This window comes from Bos mutus, chromosome 16 (assembly GCF_027580195.1).
Source record: "Bos mutus isolate GX-2022 chromosome 16, NWIPB_WYAK_1.1, whole genome shotgun sequence".
Lineage (NCBI taxonomy): Eukaryota > Metazoa > Chordata > Mammalia > Artiodactyla > Bovidae > Bos > Bos mutus.
In genome coordinates, this window is record NC_091632.1 from 78,942,539 (window position 1) to 78,963,209 (window position 20,671).

At 35.9% G+C, this 20,671-nt stretch overlaps 1 protein-coding gene across 1 annotated transcript in view; it reads right to left on the minus strand.

Annotated features, from left to right (window-relative positions):
* Window positions 1-4,765: 4,765 nt before the first annotated feature.
* KCNT2 (potassium sodium-activated channel subfamily T member 2) overlaps window positions 4,766-20,671 on the minus strand; it is a 418,728-nt gene continuing 402,822 nt past the window's right edge. The window contains exon 26 of the mRNA XM_070384415.1: window positions 4,766-4,854. Coding sequence (XP_070240516.1) covers window positions 4,766-4,854 — 89 coding nt within the window. The remainder of the gene's footprint in view (window positions 4,855-20,671) is intronic.

Consider the following 20,671-nt stretch of genomic DNA (forward strand, 5'->3'; position numbering starts at 1 on the left):
AAAAGTTTGGGTATAATCCATTATCCCCTAAATTCATTGATTTTGCTGCAAAAGTCCCCTTCCATATTATAATCACTACTAAACTTATGAGTCTAATAGAAAAATAATTCTTGAATGTCTTTTTGTACATCTTGTCATGGTAGCTTTTTTTTTTTTTTTTTTTGCTCCAGTTACAGTAAAATTTAATTATCTCAATGCCCAAAATAGAGAGCATAGCAAAGGAGTCTTTTTTGTTTTTTTCAAAATAGTAGTCAATTTGATGTTTTAACTTAAAACTAATACACGTAATAGTATCTAAAAGGCATAAAATCCCATGCCTATTTTTCCTATATATATTGTAACATCCATATTTTATTTTTATGTTTGAGTTTTAAAAAGTTTCAGGAATTATTTTGAGTTACAAAATCTATTTGATGGAAGGCTAGGTACATGTACTCAAAAGGTTAACATGATCTTACCATTTCATGAAAAATAATCCTGGAAAAGAATCATATTAGTCTCAAAAAAAAAACATGATTTTTTACGAAATAAGGTACAATCAGTTTAAAACTATATATAATTGAAACTTTGAAAAAGAGGCATACAGAAGTTGGGACTACAAGGGCAGACTGGATACCTAATAGAAATGGCCTGATTTTATGGGTCAAAGGAGGAAAGATATGTGTAAATATAGACACAAGAAAAACAGAGCAGTTTTATCATATTTTAATTATATATGAAGTGCAGTCTCCAGAATGGGCAGTTGAAAGCCAGGTGTATCACAAATAAGATATTTTAATCTAACTTAAAGTGTTCCATTTCATCATCACCACTGGATATAAATTTTGTCAGCTGCCTTAAGAACATTAGCAGCTGGAATTATCATCATCTGATTCCTCAAAGTTCTAATAGTTTAACTATCTGCTACTGCTGCTGCTAAGTTGCTTCAGTCGTGTCTGACTCTGTGCGACCCCATAGACGGCAGCCCACCAGGCTCTCCCGTCCCTGGGATTCTCCAGGCAAGAACACTGGAGTGGGTTCCCATTTCCATCTCCAATGCATGAAAGGGAAAAGTGAAAATGAAGTCACTCAGTCGTGTCCGACTCTTAGTGACCCCATGGATTGCAGCCTACCAGGTTCCTCCATCCATGGGATTTTCCTGACAAGAGTACTGGAGTTGGGTGCCATTGCCGTCTCCAATTTTAACTATCAGATGGCACAAAAAAAAAAAAAAAAGAAAAGCATATTATACTTGCTAGTTGTATCTTTGATGCCTTATATAAAATCTTTTCACACTGATTTTGGGTCAGAGTTACTCCTGCTCATGTTATTTTTCTAAGGAGTTTTTGAAGAACATTCATCTTTTGGCCCTAAAACTGAGTACTACTACTCAATAGGAGAACATTCATTCTTCTACTTTTTCTTCTTTAAGTATCTTTTCTTTTAAAAAATAATTCTTTTAAGTTTCATTCATTTAGAAGATGAAAAAATAACTAACTTCTACGTAGAACTAGCTTCTTTCCAAAGCTCAGCACTATATCCCCATAAGCTTTCTAGACATTTCCATTAGCGCATTGAACAATGTACTGAAACCCTAGCTCCTCACCTCTCTTTCCTCCCCACCCAAAGACTGCTCTTTGCTTGGAAAAGTGCCTCACCTTCATGACTTTTTTCAATTAAAGAGGTTTTTTCTTTTTTCTTTTTTTCCTTTTGCAACCACATAGATTTTAACTCTTAAAGCCATGTAAGAGCCATTATTTTCCAATTCCCAGAACAAAGAACAAGTCTTACACTTTGCCTCCATAAATTTATTCCATAGGCTTTTGTCTTTACAACCCTCATCTAGATATTATGACAGAATCTTATTTCCATCCTGCCAATCAATTCAATTCCTTAATAGACAGCTCTTTCAAAAAACTGAACCCTTTCAATCCCAGCTGAAATCTCCCAGAAAACTGGCAATATCTACAAGTCGGCTTCTAATTGCTGGCATATTACTAATACCAACTTTAGTTCTAAACAACTTGCATAGATCCACTGTATGCTCTGCATCATAGAATGTCCTCACACTTCCAAGTCACTGGCCTTATTGCTTATTTTTCTGGTTATAGACACACACACATCCTGTGGACCTAACACCCACCAATTCTTGTTAATCTTTGGCATTAGTTTTATGTCACTAATACAATCTGGAGTTAACTACCTTGTGTAATCAGGCCTTCGTCTAGAAAAACCTTAGAACCATGGATCTCGGTGGAAGCGTCTTATCAGGGTCCTGCCCCGGTTGGATCCAGGGATTCCCTCAGGATGACGGTGTCGGCGATTAGAATAGTGATAGCTTAGTTAAGTATTAATTAGAGATATAAAGAGTGGTTAAATAGGGATAGCTCAGTGAGAAAATTCAGTGGAGAAAAGAGGCTGAATAACTTGGTTTACGTGGAAAACCAATAAAACTCCAAGACAAGGAGTTTGTGTCACCTACGTAGGCCGCAGGCATCCTCCCGTTCTCCCGAAGGAGAGGAGACATTAAGGCCTCCCCAGTCAGATCTTAGAAGTCCCGTCAAAATTAGTAGGCTTAACGAGCCTCCATGCTCCAGATGGGAATTCAGCCAGAAGGTGAGAGAAAGAACGACATGGGGAGACCAAGTTTCGGTGAGCAAGGCCCCTAGCTTTATTTTCAACAGGGGCTTTTATACCCTAAGTTGCACATAGAGGATAATAGGGGGTGTGAAATCATGCAAAGTCTTTGATCCTTATCAAAACCAGGGTTTCTTTTCTGCAAACTTATGGTATACAAATGGTTTAGGTGATTTACATCATCTTTTGGCCAGAAGGCCTGTTAACATTTTATGATTCTGACCAAGGTTTGTCAACCATAAGACTTATTTTCTCTAAGAGTAATAATTTTAAAGTTTGGCACTATCCTCCAAAGGTGTTAGATAAAGTTGCATTCCTATAGGACAAAGGTGCAATGGGTTTACAACAAAGGAAAGCATTTATTACCTTAAGGGTCTAAAGTTGTTAACACCAAGGCCACTACTTATTTTTTATACATACCAACTATATTAATTAATACACTTCCAAGGGTACAATACAGGGGATGTGGAAACATGGCAGCAAGCATTGGCTCAACAATGAAATCTTCTACTAGTTCTATTCTGACAATTTCTAACTCTCCGAGAGGCTCTATACTATTTGAATATCTTAAGCTTCCCGTGCCTCTCGCTGTTGGGAGACTGTAAACAATTGTAGCTGTAGGAGTCCGGGTAAACCTGTCAGGCAAGTCAGAGAGCCATCTCTGAGGGGTTTGTAAACTAAAACACTCTTGTCATGCCCAGGAACTTTATTAACTGGAGCTGTAACTTAACTCTTTTTCAGAGGGAGAGATGGTGGTGGTACGGCCCCCTGTAAAGTCAGAGGTGTAGGTGAGAGCACAAAGCAGTAAAGTAGGCAGACTCGGTTTTGGGGTAGATGCTCAGGCAGGCCCAGAGGGGCACCCCTCGAGTTCTGGCTTGCCTTGCCCACCAGAACTCTCCCACATAACCTTGTTATGGGTGGGGACTCCCGTGCTGGCTCCCGGCAGCTTCTCATAAGGAATTTCTCTCCTAGACTTACATCAACACCTGTCAAAACGACTTTTCTAAATTTTTGCTACATTCTTGCTCATATATCCAAGTGCTCTTATTACCTAGAAGATTGAGCATAAATTCTTTATTTTCTAATCTAAGATCCTTCCAAAGTCAGGTTTAATATGTTTCCAACACTGCAAAGAACTAACTCATTTGAAAAGACCCTGATGCTGAGAAAGGTAGAAGGCAGGAGAAGAAGGGGATGACAGAGGATGAGATGGTTGAATGGCATCACCGACTCAATAGACATGAGTTTGAGTTGGCTCTAGGAGTTGGTGATGAACAGGGAAGCCTGGCGTGCTGCAGTCCATGGGGTCGCAAAGAGTTGGACACAACTGAGCAACTGAACTGAACTGAATATCATGTTTAACTAGTTATTTGCAATGCAAATGCTAACAATACAAAGCTTTTACTCTGGTCACACTAGGCTCTGTAGTATTGCCAGCTGGCACACATTATGCGATGCCTAGGTACTGCATTTTCTCAAGCCATCTCCATGTTCTGGAACGATCTCTCCTCTCCTCCTGCACAAATCCTATCTACCCTAAGAGTCTAGTTCAAGTCCTCCATCTTTATAATCAGAGTAACTCACAATGATGCCTTCTTTTTCCTGAGTTTAGAAAAACACTATCTCATTTAATCCATGCTTAACTCATGTGACAGTTATGCTATATAGACCACACTTTTAAAGCAGCACTTTAACACTTTTATGAACATGAATAATACCAATTACTACCATAGACCCTTTCCTAATAAAGATTTTGACCCATTTACCTTGGCTTTGAAAAGTCTAAGGGATTTAGAATTAGCTAGTGTGGGATATTTTAGGTTTTCCTTTGAACTTCTTTCTTCTTTTTATTCCACAGATTTTCTATCATTTGTCCAAATGTATATTTGCTCAATATACTGAAAACAAAATTCAAGTTGTCTTCTATACCTCTACCATCCTATGATGCTTTTGTATAGTATGACACACAGCAATACACAATGCAATACACAAAATGCATTTGTTTATTGAACACCAAAATTAGACTTCAATTTTATAAGTGTTTACATCACAAAAAACAATATGGGGCTTTTATGGGAAATAAAAATATAAAAAAATAAATAAATGTGTGGTTTTCTGAAAATACAGGCCTTATGTGAGCTACATCACCTTACACCACATCATTCAGCTCCAGTGTGGTGTCTGGAGATGGGTTTATCACCATGTAGGACAGGGTATTTTGATGATCATTCATTTCATCTAGAAGATAAATAAATGCCAAGTTAGTTATACCACTTACAGAAAATTATGGGAATTATTGCAGAGCATCTTACCTTCAAACCACATAGCTGTCAATAATAACTTGCTACAGTTTTTCGCACAGTATGACTGTTTATATAACTTTGACTATTTTTAAATTACTGTCATTGGAAATATCTGACAGGTAGTCATTTTTTGTTCCACAGATGTTAAAAAATAAAGTATCTAATTCTGTTCAAAACAACCACAGTTATAAGCTACCTTGTAAGCTATTATGCTAACACTTTTTGTAAGTCTAAAAAGTATTTCTATTACAGAAATGGCTGGACAGGATGTTTACTTGATTTGCTATGCTTTAATAATGGCTTCAGCAATACGTGAACCGTGAACTTCCAGATGTTTAAGTTGGTTTTAGAAAAGGCAGAGGAACCAGAGATCAAATTGCCAACATCTGCTGGATCATGGAAAAAGCAAGAGAGTTCCAGAAAAACATCTATTTCTGCTTTCTTGACTATGACAAAGCCTTTGACTGTGTGGATCACAATAAACTGAAAAATTCTGAAAAAGATGGGTATACCAGACCACCTGACCTGCCTCTTGAGAAATGTGTATGCAGGTCAGGAAGCAACAGTTAGAACTGGACATGGAACAACAGACTGGTTCCAAATAGGAAAAGGAGTACGTCAAGGCTGTATATTGTCACTCTGCTTATTTAACTTCTATGCAGAGCACATCATGAGAAACGCTGGGCTGGAAGAAGCACAAGCTGGAATCAAGATTGCCGGGAGAAATATCAGTAACCTCAGATATGCAGATGACACCACTCTTATGGCAAAAAGTGAAGAGGAACTAAAAAGCCTCTTAATGAAAGTGAAAGAGGAGAGTAAAAAGTTGGCTTAAAGCTCAACATTCAGAAAACTAAGATCATGGCGTGCATCCCATCACTTCATGGGGAATAGATGGGGAAACAGTGGAAACAGTGTCAGACTTTATTATTATTAACTTTACAATATTGTATTGATTTTGCCATACATCAACATGCATATATTTTTGGGCTCCAAAATCACTGCAGATGGTGATTGCAGCCATGAAATTAAAAGATGCTCACTCCTTGGAAAGAAAGTTTTGACCAACCTAGACAGCATATTCAAAAGCAGAGACATTACTTTGCCAACAAAGTTTTGTCTAGTCAAGGCTAGGGTTTTTCCAGTAGTCATGTATGAATGTGAGAGTTGGACTGTGAAAAAAACTGAGCACTGAAGAATTGATGCTTTTGAACTGTGGTGTTGGAGATGACTCTTGAGAGTCCCTTGGACTGCAAGGAGGTCCCACCAGTCCATCCTAAAGACCAGTCTTGGGTGTTCATTGGAAGGACTGATGCTAAAGCTGAAACTCCAAAACTTTGGCCACCTCATGCGAAGAACTGACTCACTGGAAAAAGACCTGATGCTGGGAGAGATTGGAGGCAAGAGAAGAAGGGGACAACAGAAGATGAGATGGCTCGATGGCATCACTGACTCGATGGACATGCATCTGGGTAAACTCCGGGAGTTGGTGATGGACAGGGAGGCCTAAAAAAGTGCTGCGTTTCATGGGGTCACAAAGAGTCGGACACAACTGAGTGACTGAACTGAACTGAATAATTATAAGAAATTGTGGTTATAGATGGTCATCCAGACATTCATATGGAAATACTGTGAAAAAAAATCATCTAATGGCATTGTGTTTTAAAAAACACAACAGATATGCATCTAAATAGCATGAAAACCCTAAGTACATTTGACTTCCTTACATAATACATCTGATATAAAACATGGTAGTATTCTGGAAGAATGCAGAGTCCTGTGGATCAGATCTACCTGTAAGTTTCAAGGGAAGTGTGCCACTGAATCATTTGTTTTTTTATCAAAAACATACATATTCTAAAAATAAACAGCTGTGCCCTTTAAGTTTTGTCAATTCACTCTGAAGACATCATCAGACTTCAAGTTTGGAGAGTTGACGTGGCATTGGAAAGGAAAAGAAAACAGCTTTAGAATTGAGTTTTTTAGTTTCCAAGGCTATGAGAAGGTGTAAATACAGAGGCTTGCGGACACACAGTCAATAAATATTAATCCTCCCAAGGGTAAAGTTTTTAAGCTGGAAGGGCACTGTTTCAAAACCTGCTCTGGAGACATAGTCCTCTCTAGCTATTTCAGTTAAGATTAACTTGACTCCTAAAGTGGTACTAAATTTTCCAGTTTGACCCAAAAATCTAAAACTATGTTTCATACCAATAGAGATACATCAACATGAAAATAACTTAATAAAATTAAATATAATTTTAGGCCAATACAGATGATTCTAATAATTTTCTACACTGGAAAATATATTATTTTTGTAAAATAGTATCTACCACAATGTGCTTCTAACTAGAAACCTGTCACTGGACTGTGAAAGATAGTACTTTCAGTTACGGTCTTTCAAGTTGATATGCAGATGTGACATTTTTAAGTCTATAAATAAAAATCGTTATCTTACAAAGCAATTAAACTGCAGTATAATTGAAGCTTCCAGTAAGTTTGCCAGTAAAATTATTATAAGATTATCAAATTAATATTCAAATAAAGGCATATACTCAGTTGCATAACCCCAGGGCAGACACAAGGAATTGTATCCTGCCATGGGGATAAGGTTGCCAGGCAAAATAGAGAATGCCCTGTGAAATCTGAAATTCAGACTAAAAATGAACAAGTTTAAGCATATTTATATACCATATATTGAATGTAACATGCTTGTACTAAAAATCATTTGTTGTTTATCTGAAATTCAAATTAACTAGGCATCCTATATTTCTCTTTGCTAAATCTGCCAATCATACTAGCGGGTGTATGGTTTCGGCTAATTTAAAATGCTGGAGCTTGGAATTCCAATGAGTATATGACAAGCTTACTCCAAATAAGGTGTGATTTTACCTCAAAGCATATTGTACTGGCAGGAGATTACCAGAATCCTTTTTTTATACAGAAAGCAATTTTGACGTATGTAGAAGGAAATGGCAACCCACTCCAGTATTCTTGCGTGGAGAATCCTAGGGACAGAGGAGCCTGGTGGGTTGCCATCTATGGGGTCGCACAGAGTCGGACATGACTGAAGTGACTTAGCAGCAGCAGCATTCTTCTTGAAAAATTTCTCCTTTGTATGAATTTCCACATAGGCTAAACAAAATCACAGCAGTTGATACTGCATCCTGGAGACTGAAGCATGATGCCCTGAAACGTAACAGGTCATTAGAAAATCTCCATCTCATTTGGCTCTCAACTACCATCTAGTTGATAACATGAAAAAGTAAAATAAATACACTTCTGTACAAATTCCAAAAGGTTTTGGAAAGACCTTATTTATTTATTTTCATTTTAATTGTTAAATATACTACTTTAAGAACTTCCCAAGTGCTTCAGCGGTAAGGAACCCATCTGTCCATGCAGGAGACAGTCAGGCAGATGCCCTAAAGGAGGGAATGGCAACCCACTCCAGTATTCTTGCCTGGGAAATCCCATGGACAGAGGAGCCTGGCGGGCTACAGTCCAGTCCATGGGGTCACAAAGAGTCAGACACGACTCAGCAACTGAGCACGCATACTACTTTAAGCTTAAAGGTACTTCACCTGAAGTAATATCTGAGATTGAAGAAAAATGTATTGAAAATATTATCTGATTTAAAAATAAGTATGGTTTTCAATTTTGTTGCCATCTTTTAGTACCCCCAAATGACTTACAGGAGGCATTTTTATCATTAGTTGATCATAATTTATGACATGATTTTTGTTATTTTGTTCTCCAGTTTGCTCATTTAATAATGTTAACTAGGCATGATTGTGCTTCCCTGGTGGCTCAGATGGTAAAGAATCTGCCTGCAATGTGGGAAACTTGGGTTCAGTCCCTGGGTTGGGAAGAAGCCCTGGAGAAGGGAATGGCTACCCACTCCAGTATTCTTGCCTGGAGAATTCCATGGATAGAGGAGGTTGGCGGGCAACAGTCCATGAGGTTGCAAAGAGACACGACTGAGAGACTTTCACTTTCAGGTATGATTAGTCACAAATAATCCTAAATCTGGAGACAACAATGAACAGGACAGGCCAAGTCTACAGATTCACCTATAACAAGTTAGCTGTAAACATTCTATATGATTTTAGCATGTTATTTATCTTAGAATATTCATTAATATTCTGTTGAAATTCACTAATTCCAAATGCACATGCAATCAGTTTTGACACTACATAACATAGTGCAACCTCTACCATAATTATGACATACAATATTTCTATAATGACAAAAAGTACCCTCCTGGCCTTTTCATCTTTAGAATCACTGATTTCTTTTGTCTTTTTCTTTCTTTTTCTCTGCCTTCTTTGGATTAATTGAGGTTTTACACAGTTCTTCTTATAATCATTCCATTTTATTTGAAACATTGGTTATCAGTTATATCTCTTTGTTTTCCTTTTTTGTAGCTTCTCTAGGTCATTGGTTGGCAATTGCTTTTAAAAGAACCAAATAGTTAATATTTCAGACTTTTCAGGCCATATGAGCTCTGCTGTACTTAAACTTTTTCAACTGGAAAGTGGAGGCAGCCATAGAAAAGGCAAATATCAGTAAGAATGATTACTTTTATTTTTTCCCAAAACTGGCATGCTACCATTTCCTGTCCCTTGCTCCAGGTCTTAAAATACACAGCTTTAATTTTTCAGTGTCTACTCTTAAATAGCACATCACTTTACATGTAATTTTACAAACTTGCGTGTGTGCTAAGTCACTCCAGTCATGTCTGACTCTTTGCAACCCTATGAACTGTGCCTTCAGGCTCCTCTGTCCATGTGATTTTCCAGGCAAGTGTACTGGAGTGAGGGCATGTGCTCCTCCAGGGGATCTTCCCCAACCAGGGATTGAATCCATATCTCTTATGTCTCCTGCATTTGCATGCAGGTTCTTTAACAATAACACCAACTGGGAAGCCCTTAACAACTTTACTATATTCTATTTCTTCCTTATTATTTATTATTGCCACACTTTTTTTTGCTTCTATATATATATTATAAACCTTACAATGTTTGTCATAAATGGTAAATTATTTTTGAACAAAATTTTTAAAATAGAAATGTATCTTTTACATTTGCCCATATGCTTACTTATTTTGTTTAGATCTATAGTTCCACTGGCATTATTTTTCTTCTGTCTTAAGAATTTCTTTTAACAATTTCTTTCATCCTGCAAGCTGTTGTTGACAAATTTTCTCAGCTTTTGTTTTTTAAACCTGTCCTTATTTGCTTTTAGTTCAGAAACATATTTTTACTATGTATAGTGTATTAGGTAGACTATTTTTTTCAGTACTAGAAACAAGTTTCTCAGTTGTGATTTGGTTTGAGAAGTTTCTGACATGAAGGTCTCTACTGTCCTTATGTTTGTCTCTTCCTTATGAAATGTCTTTTTTCCTTCTGCACTTTTTGAGGTATTTTATCACTGACTTCCAGCAATTTTTTTATATTGTGTCTTGGCATTATTTTATTTGTTATATTTATATTGTTTGAGCTTCACTGAGCTTCTGGGATCTTGAATAGAGTTCCCACCAAATTTGGACAAAAAATGTTGATCATTAGTTCTTCAAATATGCATTCTCTTCCTCCTGTTATTCCAATTATGAAATTACTCCATATTATACCACATGCAGCTAGCACCACTTTTTCAAGCCTTTTACTTTTTCTTTTCTTCTCTATTCTGCATTTTGGATAGTCTATTGCTATGACTTTATGTTCATTGATGTTTTTATTCTGCAGTAGCTATTTTTATGTAAATCCCATGCAATATGCATTTTACTTGGAAAATATATATTTTTCCAAGTAAAATATGGAAAAGTAAAGTATTACAAATTCTAACCTATATGAGCTTCATGTCTTCAATTTTTCTCCTTATTATTCTGTTTTCCTCTACCATGTTGAACATATAGATCATATTGTATTATAATAACTACCTCAATATTCATATTTTATGAATCTGTTTCTGTTGACTGATATTTTTTCTACTGGTACTGGTCATATTTTCTTGTTTGGGGTCCATTTACATGACTTTCAGATTGTAAAAGGCCTAAATCATTTGTTAACCTTTTCTCGGGTAACAAAATTATATGCTGATTTTTTCCAACACCTGTACACTATTGGTTTATTTTTTTTCTAGTTGTTTAAATTGAGGCTATAAACAATCATCATAATTGGAAACTTCTTCTTGTTGTTTCAATGCATTTAGAAAGCTCATTTTTGCTCTCATTGACTATTTATACAAACATAATAAAATGCTGAAATCATAAACTGTTGAAAGTAAAATGTTCATTCAACTAATTAAATTTTTTCTCAATGACAAAAATATTTTATTTTATTCAAATGTCCACATTTTTCTTAGACATATGCCAAAGCACAATATTTGATTTCCAGGTGTAAGGATAAAATGCATGTATTATTAAGTGCAATTAAGTTAACCGTGGAGTTAAATTATGTAAAAATATCGACATCATTGAGAAATTAATGTTCTGGGAAGGTCATGATACAACTCCATGAAACAAAACTTTACAGTTTTACTTTACGGAGGTATAGAAAATTCATTGCAGAAATAATTGCGTTTACCATAAATCATTATCAGCTCAGCAGTTACCTCTTTTGAAAGCTTCATTACTTTATCTATTAAGGAAACTGCTGAGTTTGTTTCTTTCTACTAACATTCCATATACAGAATGAGATTAACATAAAACCCCTGGTTTTATCCTCCTGTGTCTGCCTCCTTGTGAGAATGGGTCAGTTCTGGAAATACAGAATAACATAAAATCATCCTTTTCTGGAAATCTATACTGGCAGTATAATGATTGTACATATCAATATATTTTACTCATACTGGGAAATGGTAAATTATATATTTCACAAAACAGTAAAAATTCAGTATCTGTCAGTTTCTTTTGAAATAATAAATTATTACTTACATCATTATAGTGATCTCAGATACTTATATTGGCTTTCCTGGTGGCTCAGACGGTAAAGCCTCTGTGTGCAATGGAGGAGACCTGGGTTCGATCCCTGGGTTGGGAAGATCCCCTGGAGAAGGAAATGGCAGCCCACTCCAGTATTCTTGCCTGGAAAATCCCATGGATGGCAGAGCCCAGTAGGCTACTGTCCATGGGGTCGCAAATAGTCGGACACGACTGAGTGACTTCACTTCACTTCACTTCAGATACTTCTATTATTCCTCCCATGTGCTAAATGTTGTAAAATATTTCAGAAAAATGTCTAACTTTGGTGCCTTTCCCTTTTTGGTAATATGTTTCAGGACAAATTTATAATCTTTTACTAAAAAATGTACTTGACCTATTGATTAGAATTTGGGGGAATTTTTAATGAAAACACATGAAAATGATCAATGATTTATAAAAGAGTCTGAAAATAGAAGTTGAGGATATTATTATTACTATTACTGCTACCACCATCACAATATATATCTTAGGTTTGGGTGGGAATAACAATTCTTTCTTATTGATTTTGCCTGTTTCTATCCCATAAAGAAGAGAATGCCTAAGAATTAAAGTCACCATGATAACTATAAAAACCAGCTCTTGCTTAATCTGTTAATTATTTCAGGCAAATTATAAACTTATTTAACATAGAAACTAAGGCTTCCTGATGGATGTAATGAAAGCCACATCTAACTAGTAGTTACCTCTGTCACTTAAAAGAATTTCTTTTTTCCCCCATTGATGTTCCTTTGTTTACTAACCATATGAAACAAAGGGATCCATGTCAAAATCAGAACCTGCAGCACTGGTCATACCAGGGACACTTACTTGCCAATTTATAATGGCAAATACATTTATATAATATATAAACTATATAATTATATATGTGTAATATATAACTATATATATAAACTATATAAATATCAAATATTTAGTGTGTGTCATTTTAATAGTTAAGAATATTTCAATAGTTATTAAGAATAATTTTAGTGAGTATCAGAGCCAAATAAATTGTTGAAGAATGATGCCAGTTATTAACACAAAATAATGATTGTATATGTATATCTATAGTACAGCTTATAGATTGAAGAATCTTTTGTCCTTTGCATTCTATTATTTTATATCACATCTCTTTGGGAAAACCTGATTACCTTATTTGTTGGTTAAAAAAAAACATGATGTTCAGGGAGACAGTGACTTATCCAAGGACACATGGCCAGTTAGTATACAATACCATGAAATTTGAGGTAAGTTTTTAAAATTATATTGAAGACATTTTCCAAAAAAAAAAAAATCAATAAAAGACAAGCAGAATTTGTAGGTCATCACATTAGTTAATTTCTCAAGATATGCAGGTTCTCATTCTGTCTCCCAAACCCTTGAGGCCAGATGTGCTCCACTAGTAACTTTTTTAGATTTAGGGCACAGAATGTATTTCATGTAATATTCTCAGTTGGGTCTGAAGCAGCAGGGTTCATATTTCTGCAGCAAACATACAAATATTCACAATAAATTTGATCAAAGATCCAAATAGTTTCAAGCAGTTTGGATCAACTTCTGTGTTTAAACAAGTTTTGGTGTCAAACCTACTTAAAAATTCAGTATGCAGAAATTTTGGATTTTAAAAGTACAAGTAAGAGATTATATACCTGTAATCTAACTAATGTACTTTGGAGGATAGGCATATGTTGATCTTAGACAACAACATGCACAAGCATTTACATTATTTCAACCTAACCTGTAGAGACAGGCTATATCAGGAAATATTAAAAATTTATCCTCTGTTTTTAAAGAATTACCTTTCTTTTGGAATTGAACATGATAAAAAAAATAAATAAGAGATAATCTGTGCCTTCAGGAAGCAAGGTTACTTGTCAAAAGTTAACAATTTAGTGACTTTTTAGATTTTAAGCATTTTTCAGTGTTTATGATTTTCTATTATTTGAGATATAATTAAAATTTTCTTTAAACAGTATAAAAATAACATTTCTAATGTATTGTTTATAAAGCAGCATGTTCTGGAAAGTTTGATAATTTTTCAGAAAGAGAAAGAAGATCTGGGAAAGGATACTGCTGAAGACAGATGAAGGAAAGTAAGAATCCTTTCTATCTGGTAGTGTCTCAGCAAAGGGGTAGAGAAGAAGTGAACTGAGAGCAAACATGAGGTGATGATGCAAAGACATGGAATGTAATTAGTAGATAAAAGAAAACACAGGAGACAAATTGAGGAGTAAGGAGTGTGTGTGCGCACATATATGGACTTGTGTTTGTTTTAGGATTAAGGGAAGAGGCCTGATTTCCTTAGAAGAGGAACTAAGAGAAAAGAAAGGGAGAAATACGACATATTAGGAGAGGGGGTTTAGATAATAGAATTTGGATTTGAAAGAACTAGGAAGAAGGACTAAAAGTAGAAGGAAATAATCCTTTCTTTTCATCTGAAACAAACAAGTTAATTATAAAATTAATTCAGAAGAAGAAATATCTAAATATAGCTAAGCAAATACTGACAAAGAAGAGTGAAATGTCCCTAGCCCTACCAGATATGAAAATACACTATAAAGACTGAAATTAAAACAGTGGGTGATTTTTGTCAGAACAGGCAGACAGACTATTGTAACACAATAGAAAGTCTAGAAATAGACACAATAACATGTATGAATTTGAGATCTGCTAAAAGCAGGATCTAAAAATCAATGGAATGGGGTGTGCATTTTAGTAAATGCTATCACATAACTAAAGGCTTCCCTGGTGGCTCAGATGGTAAAGAATTCACCAGGAATTTGGGAGACCTGGGTTCGATCTCTGGATCAGGAAGACCCCCTGAAGGAGGGCATGACAACCCACTCCAGTATTCTTGCCTGGAGAATCCCCATGAACAGAGGAGCCTGGTGGGCTACAGCCCATGGGGACACAAAGAGTTGGGCACAACTGAGCGACTAAGCACAGCACAGCACATTATATAACTCAATGTAGAAAATTGTCTTAGAAAATACAAAAATGTGTTCCCTTGCCTACCAAATATACCAGGATAAGTTCCAAATAGATCATATATTTGAATGCAAAAGGTGAAACCAAATAAGTAATGAAAAATGTGGAAGAATCCCCCTCTAAATTGGAAGAGAGAAAGTTTCTTTTGATCTATTCAAAATAGATCAATAATAATTTAAGCAATTTAAAACTTAGATTAAAATATTAAATAACAGGAGTATAGGAAAAAACTAGTCTGAGAAAGAAATATCTGCAATTATTAGCCACAGTTCTAATTTACCCAATGTGTGTGTGTGTGTGTGAGTACTCAGTTGCTCAATAGTGTCCTACACTTCGCGACACCATGGATTGTGGCCCACCAGGTTACTCTGTCCATGGGATTTCCCAGGCAAGAAACTGGAGGGGGTTGCTATCTCCTATTCCAGGGGATCCCCCTGATCCAGCAATGGAACCTACATCTCTTGTGTCTCCTGCATTGGCAGGTTGATTCTTTAATCACTGCGCAACCTGGAAAGCCCCCTCTAAATTATTAAAAACAGAAATAAATCTATAAAATTGGCCAGAAATGAAAACAATTTACTGAAAATGACTCTTAATCACATGAAAAGATGCTATACCTCATTATAATAAGAAGGCACACTGAGATACTACTTAATCTATTAGAAGGGCAAAACACATAAAAGTCTAACGACTTTCTGCTGGCAAGATTTTGGGAAAATAGTCCTTCATATATTGCTGATAGAAATGCAAAATCATACACATTTAAGGATGAAAAATTTTCTAATAGCAAAATTATATACATTTAATCTCTAATCCAATAATCTCACTTTTAGATATCCATCCCAAAGGTACACTAGGAAAAAATACAAAAAGACGTATGCATATGCCTATTTATTGCAAGACTTCGTAATTAGAAAAGGCATGAAGGACTTGTTTAATAGACTATTAAACCTCTATACAATGAAGCACTAGACAGCTACAAAATGAAAAACTATTTCTATATTCTACTAAATCAGTGATCTCCAGGATATACCACTAAGTGGAAGAAGCAATGTGGGAAAAAGAAAAAGGAACATATCATGCTGCCAACTACATTTTAAAGTTCATATTTATACATGGAAGAATATACCATAAAGTTAAAAAAAGTAACTCATGAGGAAAGAAGGAGATTGTGTAAAAGTGATGGGGAGTGATGTTAAATTTTTTTGAATATAACTTGTATGAAATATTTGGCTTTGAATTGTGCACAAGGTTTACATGACTAAAAAAAAAAAACAAAGTCAAATTTTAGGAAAAGAATTCTTAAACCTTGAAAACAGAAATGAATCTAACTTGATATCCAACTGATGGTATAACTACAGCAAGAAGAACTTTTCTAAGACTTGGAGTTATTTTAATAAACATTCCTTTGGGTTAGTCTATAAGGAGCACATTAAAAATTCATGCTTTGGCAATTATAGTGTTAATAAGAGCACTGTATTATTATTCTGAGACTGTTTTATATAAATTGTGAAAAAGCAATATGAATTTGATAATTCCATCATTTCTATTGTTGTTGATGAGCATTAATCTTGGCATAGCAGAAAGTACAGCTACAGGATAGAAAAAGTTAAATAAAAACCCAGTAGCCTGCATTTTAATTGTAAGTTTCTTGATGAACTGGTGAAATTGTTTATCTGTCTACCTATCTACCTTCTGCCTAATCTTTTAGCCCTCCCAACAAACTTAGAAAAAGTGACAAATGCAGCAAAATGAATATCTCTAAAATTTGATTAGCATTTTGAGTGATCCTGGGATAGATGATTTAATTTAGGTGGGGAGCATTTAGTCCTACAGAGAGCAAGGCAAGTCTATGAAATATGGTTGACATCATGACAAAAGGACCCAGGAAGCTATCTGAAGAGGCTTCCACTGGTCAAATTTAGAATATGATGAATAATTGATAACATGCATATAAAAACATAAAATACATTTATGTCTAGGAATTCATAATCATTAACAAAAAATGGTTAAAAAAAGTAAAGGCAGGGGATAGAATGGACCAATTAAGCCTGGAGACTCAGAGTCTAGGAAACCACAGAGTGAGTTTCTCCAAGAAATAGACTGAGTTAGAAAAATATGAGATGGGGGAAACTTAAAAGTGACTTAACAAACTTGTCACCCATCTCCATGAATGGACCTTAATTGATCCCGATTTAGATAAAAAGTATAAAAAATCATGACATTTGTGAGATCACTGGAAATTTGAACACTAAGTGAATACTTGATGATATTAAAATTGTTTTTAAGTGTGAAAATGGTACGTGGTTATATTTTTTTAATTTAGCACTTAAACGATAGATGTATATATTGAAATATATGGATCTGAAATTTATCTGAAATTAATATGAGATGTGAAGGAAATTACCAGGCACATACATGGAACAATATCTGATAATAATTGACCTGATAATTACTGATGTTGAAAAATGAGTATATGCAGGTTCCTTAGGGCTTCTTTGGTGGCTCAGTGGTAAGGAATCCAACCTGCAATGCAGGAGACACCGGCTTAATCGCTGGGTTGGGAAGAGCCCTGGAGAAGGAAATGGCTACCCACTCCAGTGTTCTTACCTGGAAAATGCCATTGATAGAGGGGCCTGGTGGGCTACAGTCCATGGGGTCACAAAAGAGTAGGACACAACTTAGCAGCTAAACAACAGCAAGGTTTATCATACTAATCTTTCTACATTTATTCATGTCTGAAATTTTCTATATTATAAATTTAAGAAATGAAGAATAAGACAAGAAGTTCAGTCTTGCACAGAAAGGATACCCTTTCCCCTGAAACTTCTAACATTCTGGCTTATTTTTAAAACACTCACTCTTTTACTCTTGCCATCATTCTCAGCAAAGGATTTTACCTCTTACTATCATGTAAAATATTACTCAACTTCCTGACAAACACCTACAAGTTTGTGCATGTTAAAACACTCATCTTTTCTTCACTTCCAAGTATCTACGCAAGGGCTCCAATTGCTTTCTTTTTACTGTGTTTTCTTTCAACGTCTCCACTGGTAGCTTAATCTTATTATTTAAACATGCTCATACCTCTTTGCTCTTAAAAAATAAAACAATCCCTCTTCCCTGTTCACTTCCTCATCCAGCTACTTCCATATTTCCCACCTCTCCTTCAGAATAAAATTTCGTAAAAAACATAACCATTCTGGCAGAGACTGCTAATTATCTCTCAATAGCCATTTGTCTTGTCTTCTGTAATATTAGATCTAGGCCATTGAAAACAAAGCATACAGCTTGCCAGTGGAACATAATGGAAATGGTGTGTGCAGCTCCTTGGTACTATTTTTTAACTGAGGAGATAATCCTTTCTTCTCTGGCCTCACCCTCCTTCCTCCTGGATGGAATGTGGACAAAATGACTGACATTTCAACCTGCATCTTATACCATGATACTTTAGCAATGGAAGCAATCGATTTTGGAGCAATAGACAGAAGATTAAAATTCTATTACCTTGGGGTCCCTAATATATGAAATCCACTATATTCAAGTCTTAATTTATTAATCAAGCTACTCGGATCTGCCTCTCACACATGCTATCTAACTGACACATAACCAAGGTCAGCAATGACATATCACTGTACTTTCTGCATTATTAATGATTTCTTCTCTACTCCAAAATTGCAACAGTTTTTATATCATAAATCAGATAGGAAATACAATTTTCTATCACATTGGGGTAGAAGGCAAAATTTCTCATGACTGGAAGTGACCAGCCTCTGACTACACAAGGCCTCACCTGCCTTCAAAAGATATGAAAGATCAATGCAATGATAAATCACATAACCAATCGATAGCATAATATCATACTGCTGCTAAGTCGCTTCAGTCTTGTCCGACTCTGTGTGACCACATACACGGCAGCCCACCAGGCTCCCCCCGTCCCTGGGATTCTCCAGGGAAGAACACTGGAGTGGGTTGCCATTTGCTTCTCCAATGCATGAAAGTGAAAAGTGAAAGTGAAGTTGCTCAGTCGTATCCGACTCTTAGCGACCCCATGGACTGCAGTCTACCAGGTTCCTCCATCCATGGGATTTTCCAGGCAAGAGTACTGGAGTGGGGTGCCACTGCCTTCTCCAATATTGTACTATGCTACATATTTTGGGTAACTCAGTTATAGACACTTCAGCCTCTTCTTTTTTTTTTTTAAATACTTCCTCCCTCATCATTCCAGAAATGTGAGTATTTTCTAGAGTTCTCCTGTAGTCATTCACCTGGGGTTATTCCATCAACTTCTACACCTTGTGTGCACACATGCTAAGATGCTTCAGTTGTGTCTGACTTTGCAACTTTATGGACTGTAGCCCTCTAGGCTCCTCTGTCCATGGGATTCTCCAGGCAAGACTACTGGAGTGGGTTGTCATGCCCTCCTCCAGGAGATCTTTCTGATCCAGCCACTGAACCCATGTCTCCTGCATTGCAGGCTGATTCTTTACCTCTGAGCCATGGGGGAAGCCATCTCTCACCTTACTTAAAATCTATAGGCTGATGATGTCAAAGTCTATAAACACATCTCATTTCTTTTTCTTGAACACCATTCAGCAGAAGTCTTGCTTCTTATGGATAATTACCCATATGAAGTCTTCCAGGCACTCAAATTAAATTTATTATTTTCACCTCAAATATTCTTCTTCTAAGCTCAGTGAATGTCACAATTATGAACTAGTTGCTCAAGCTAGAGCCCTCAAAAATCATCCTGTGACTTTCCCTTTTCCTGTCCTTTCTGTCTCATATCTAATATATCAAAAGAAATCTGCTCATGCTCTTTAATCAGGCCAGACCTACTCAGGACATAGTAGATTAAGACTAATGGTTAAATCAGTCATCATGCATTATTACAAAGCACGTAAAAACATTTCAAATCTGTAAAGTGCTACCAAATACTGACAGTAATGTAGGAAAAATAAGTGGTCCAGCAGAGACACAAAAAGATATGGAATCAAGTCACAAGTTAAAGCACTGACTCAAGGGTACACTAGGGTTGGGTGACCCAAGGAAATAGTTTATATCTGAGACCCTGTTTTCTCATCTGTAAGCACTCTGGTTGTGCATGCAATCAACATGCAGTTACTGGATTTCTATGTGTCAGAAAATGTGTAAATTGATTGGCAATACAAAGTTTAAAGGATAAGTAAGACATTTCCTTTCCCTCAAAAAAAAAAAGCAAACATGCAAAACAATAATTGTTTCACAACATGTATTCTCAGTGAAGACATCACTCCCAAAGATGCAAACAGTTTGTTTGCTGAAGTGGGCAAAAAAAAAAATAACATTTTTATATATAAAACACAGATAGACATGCTGTTCTTAGACATACAGTAGATGGGTGGATGAGCTGAATGCCAGTTCTGGGCTAACCATATTATTATTCATTATCCCATTTGTCCTTTAGGACAAAAGGATTATTATTTCATTTTCATAAATAATAAAATAGCCTTGAGAAATTAGATAATACAACAAATCTACTGGCTGACACTAGAATATAAACTCCATAAATGCAGAGGTCTTGTGTGAATAGGTCATTGTTTTATTCCCAGTGCCTGGAACTCAGAAGGTAACCTAATAAAATCTGTTGAATGGATAAATTATTGTGAATTAAGAATAAGTGGAGAAGTTCAGAGGTCCCTGAGATTCTAAATCCTCTTTTCATAATCTTTCTATTATTAGAGGTGTCTAATATAGAGCTTGGGGCTTCCCTGGTGGCTCGGTGGTAAAGAATCTGTCTGCCAATGCAGGAGACGTGGGTTGA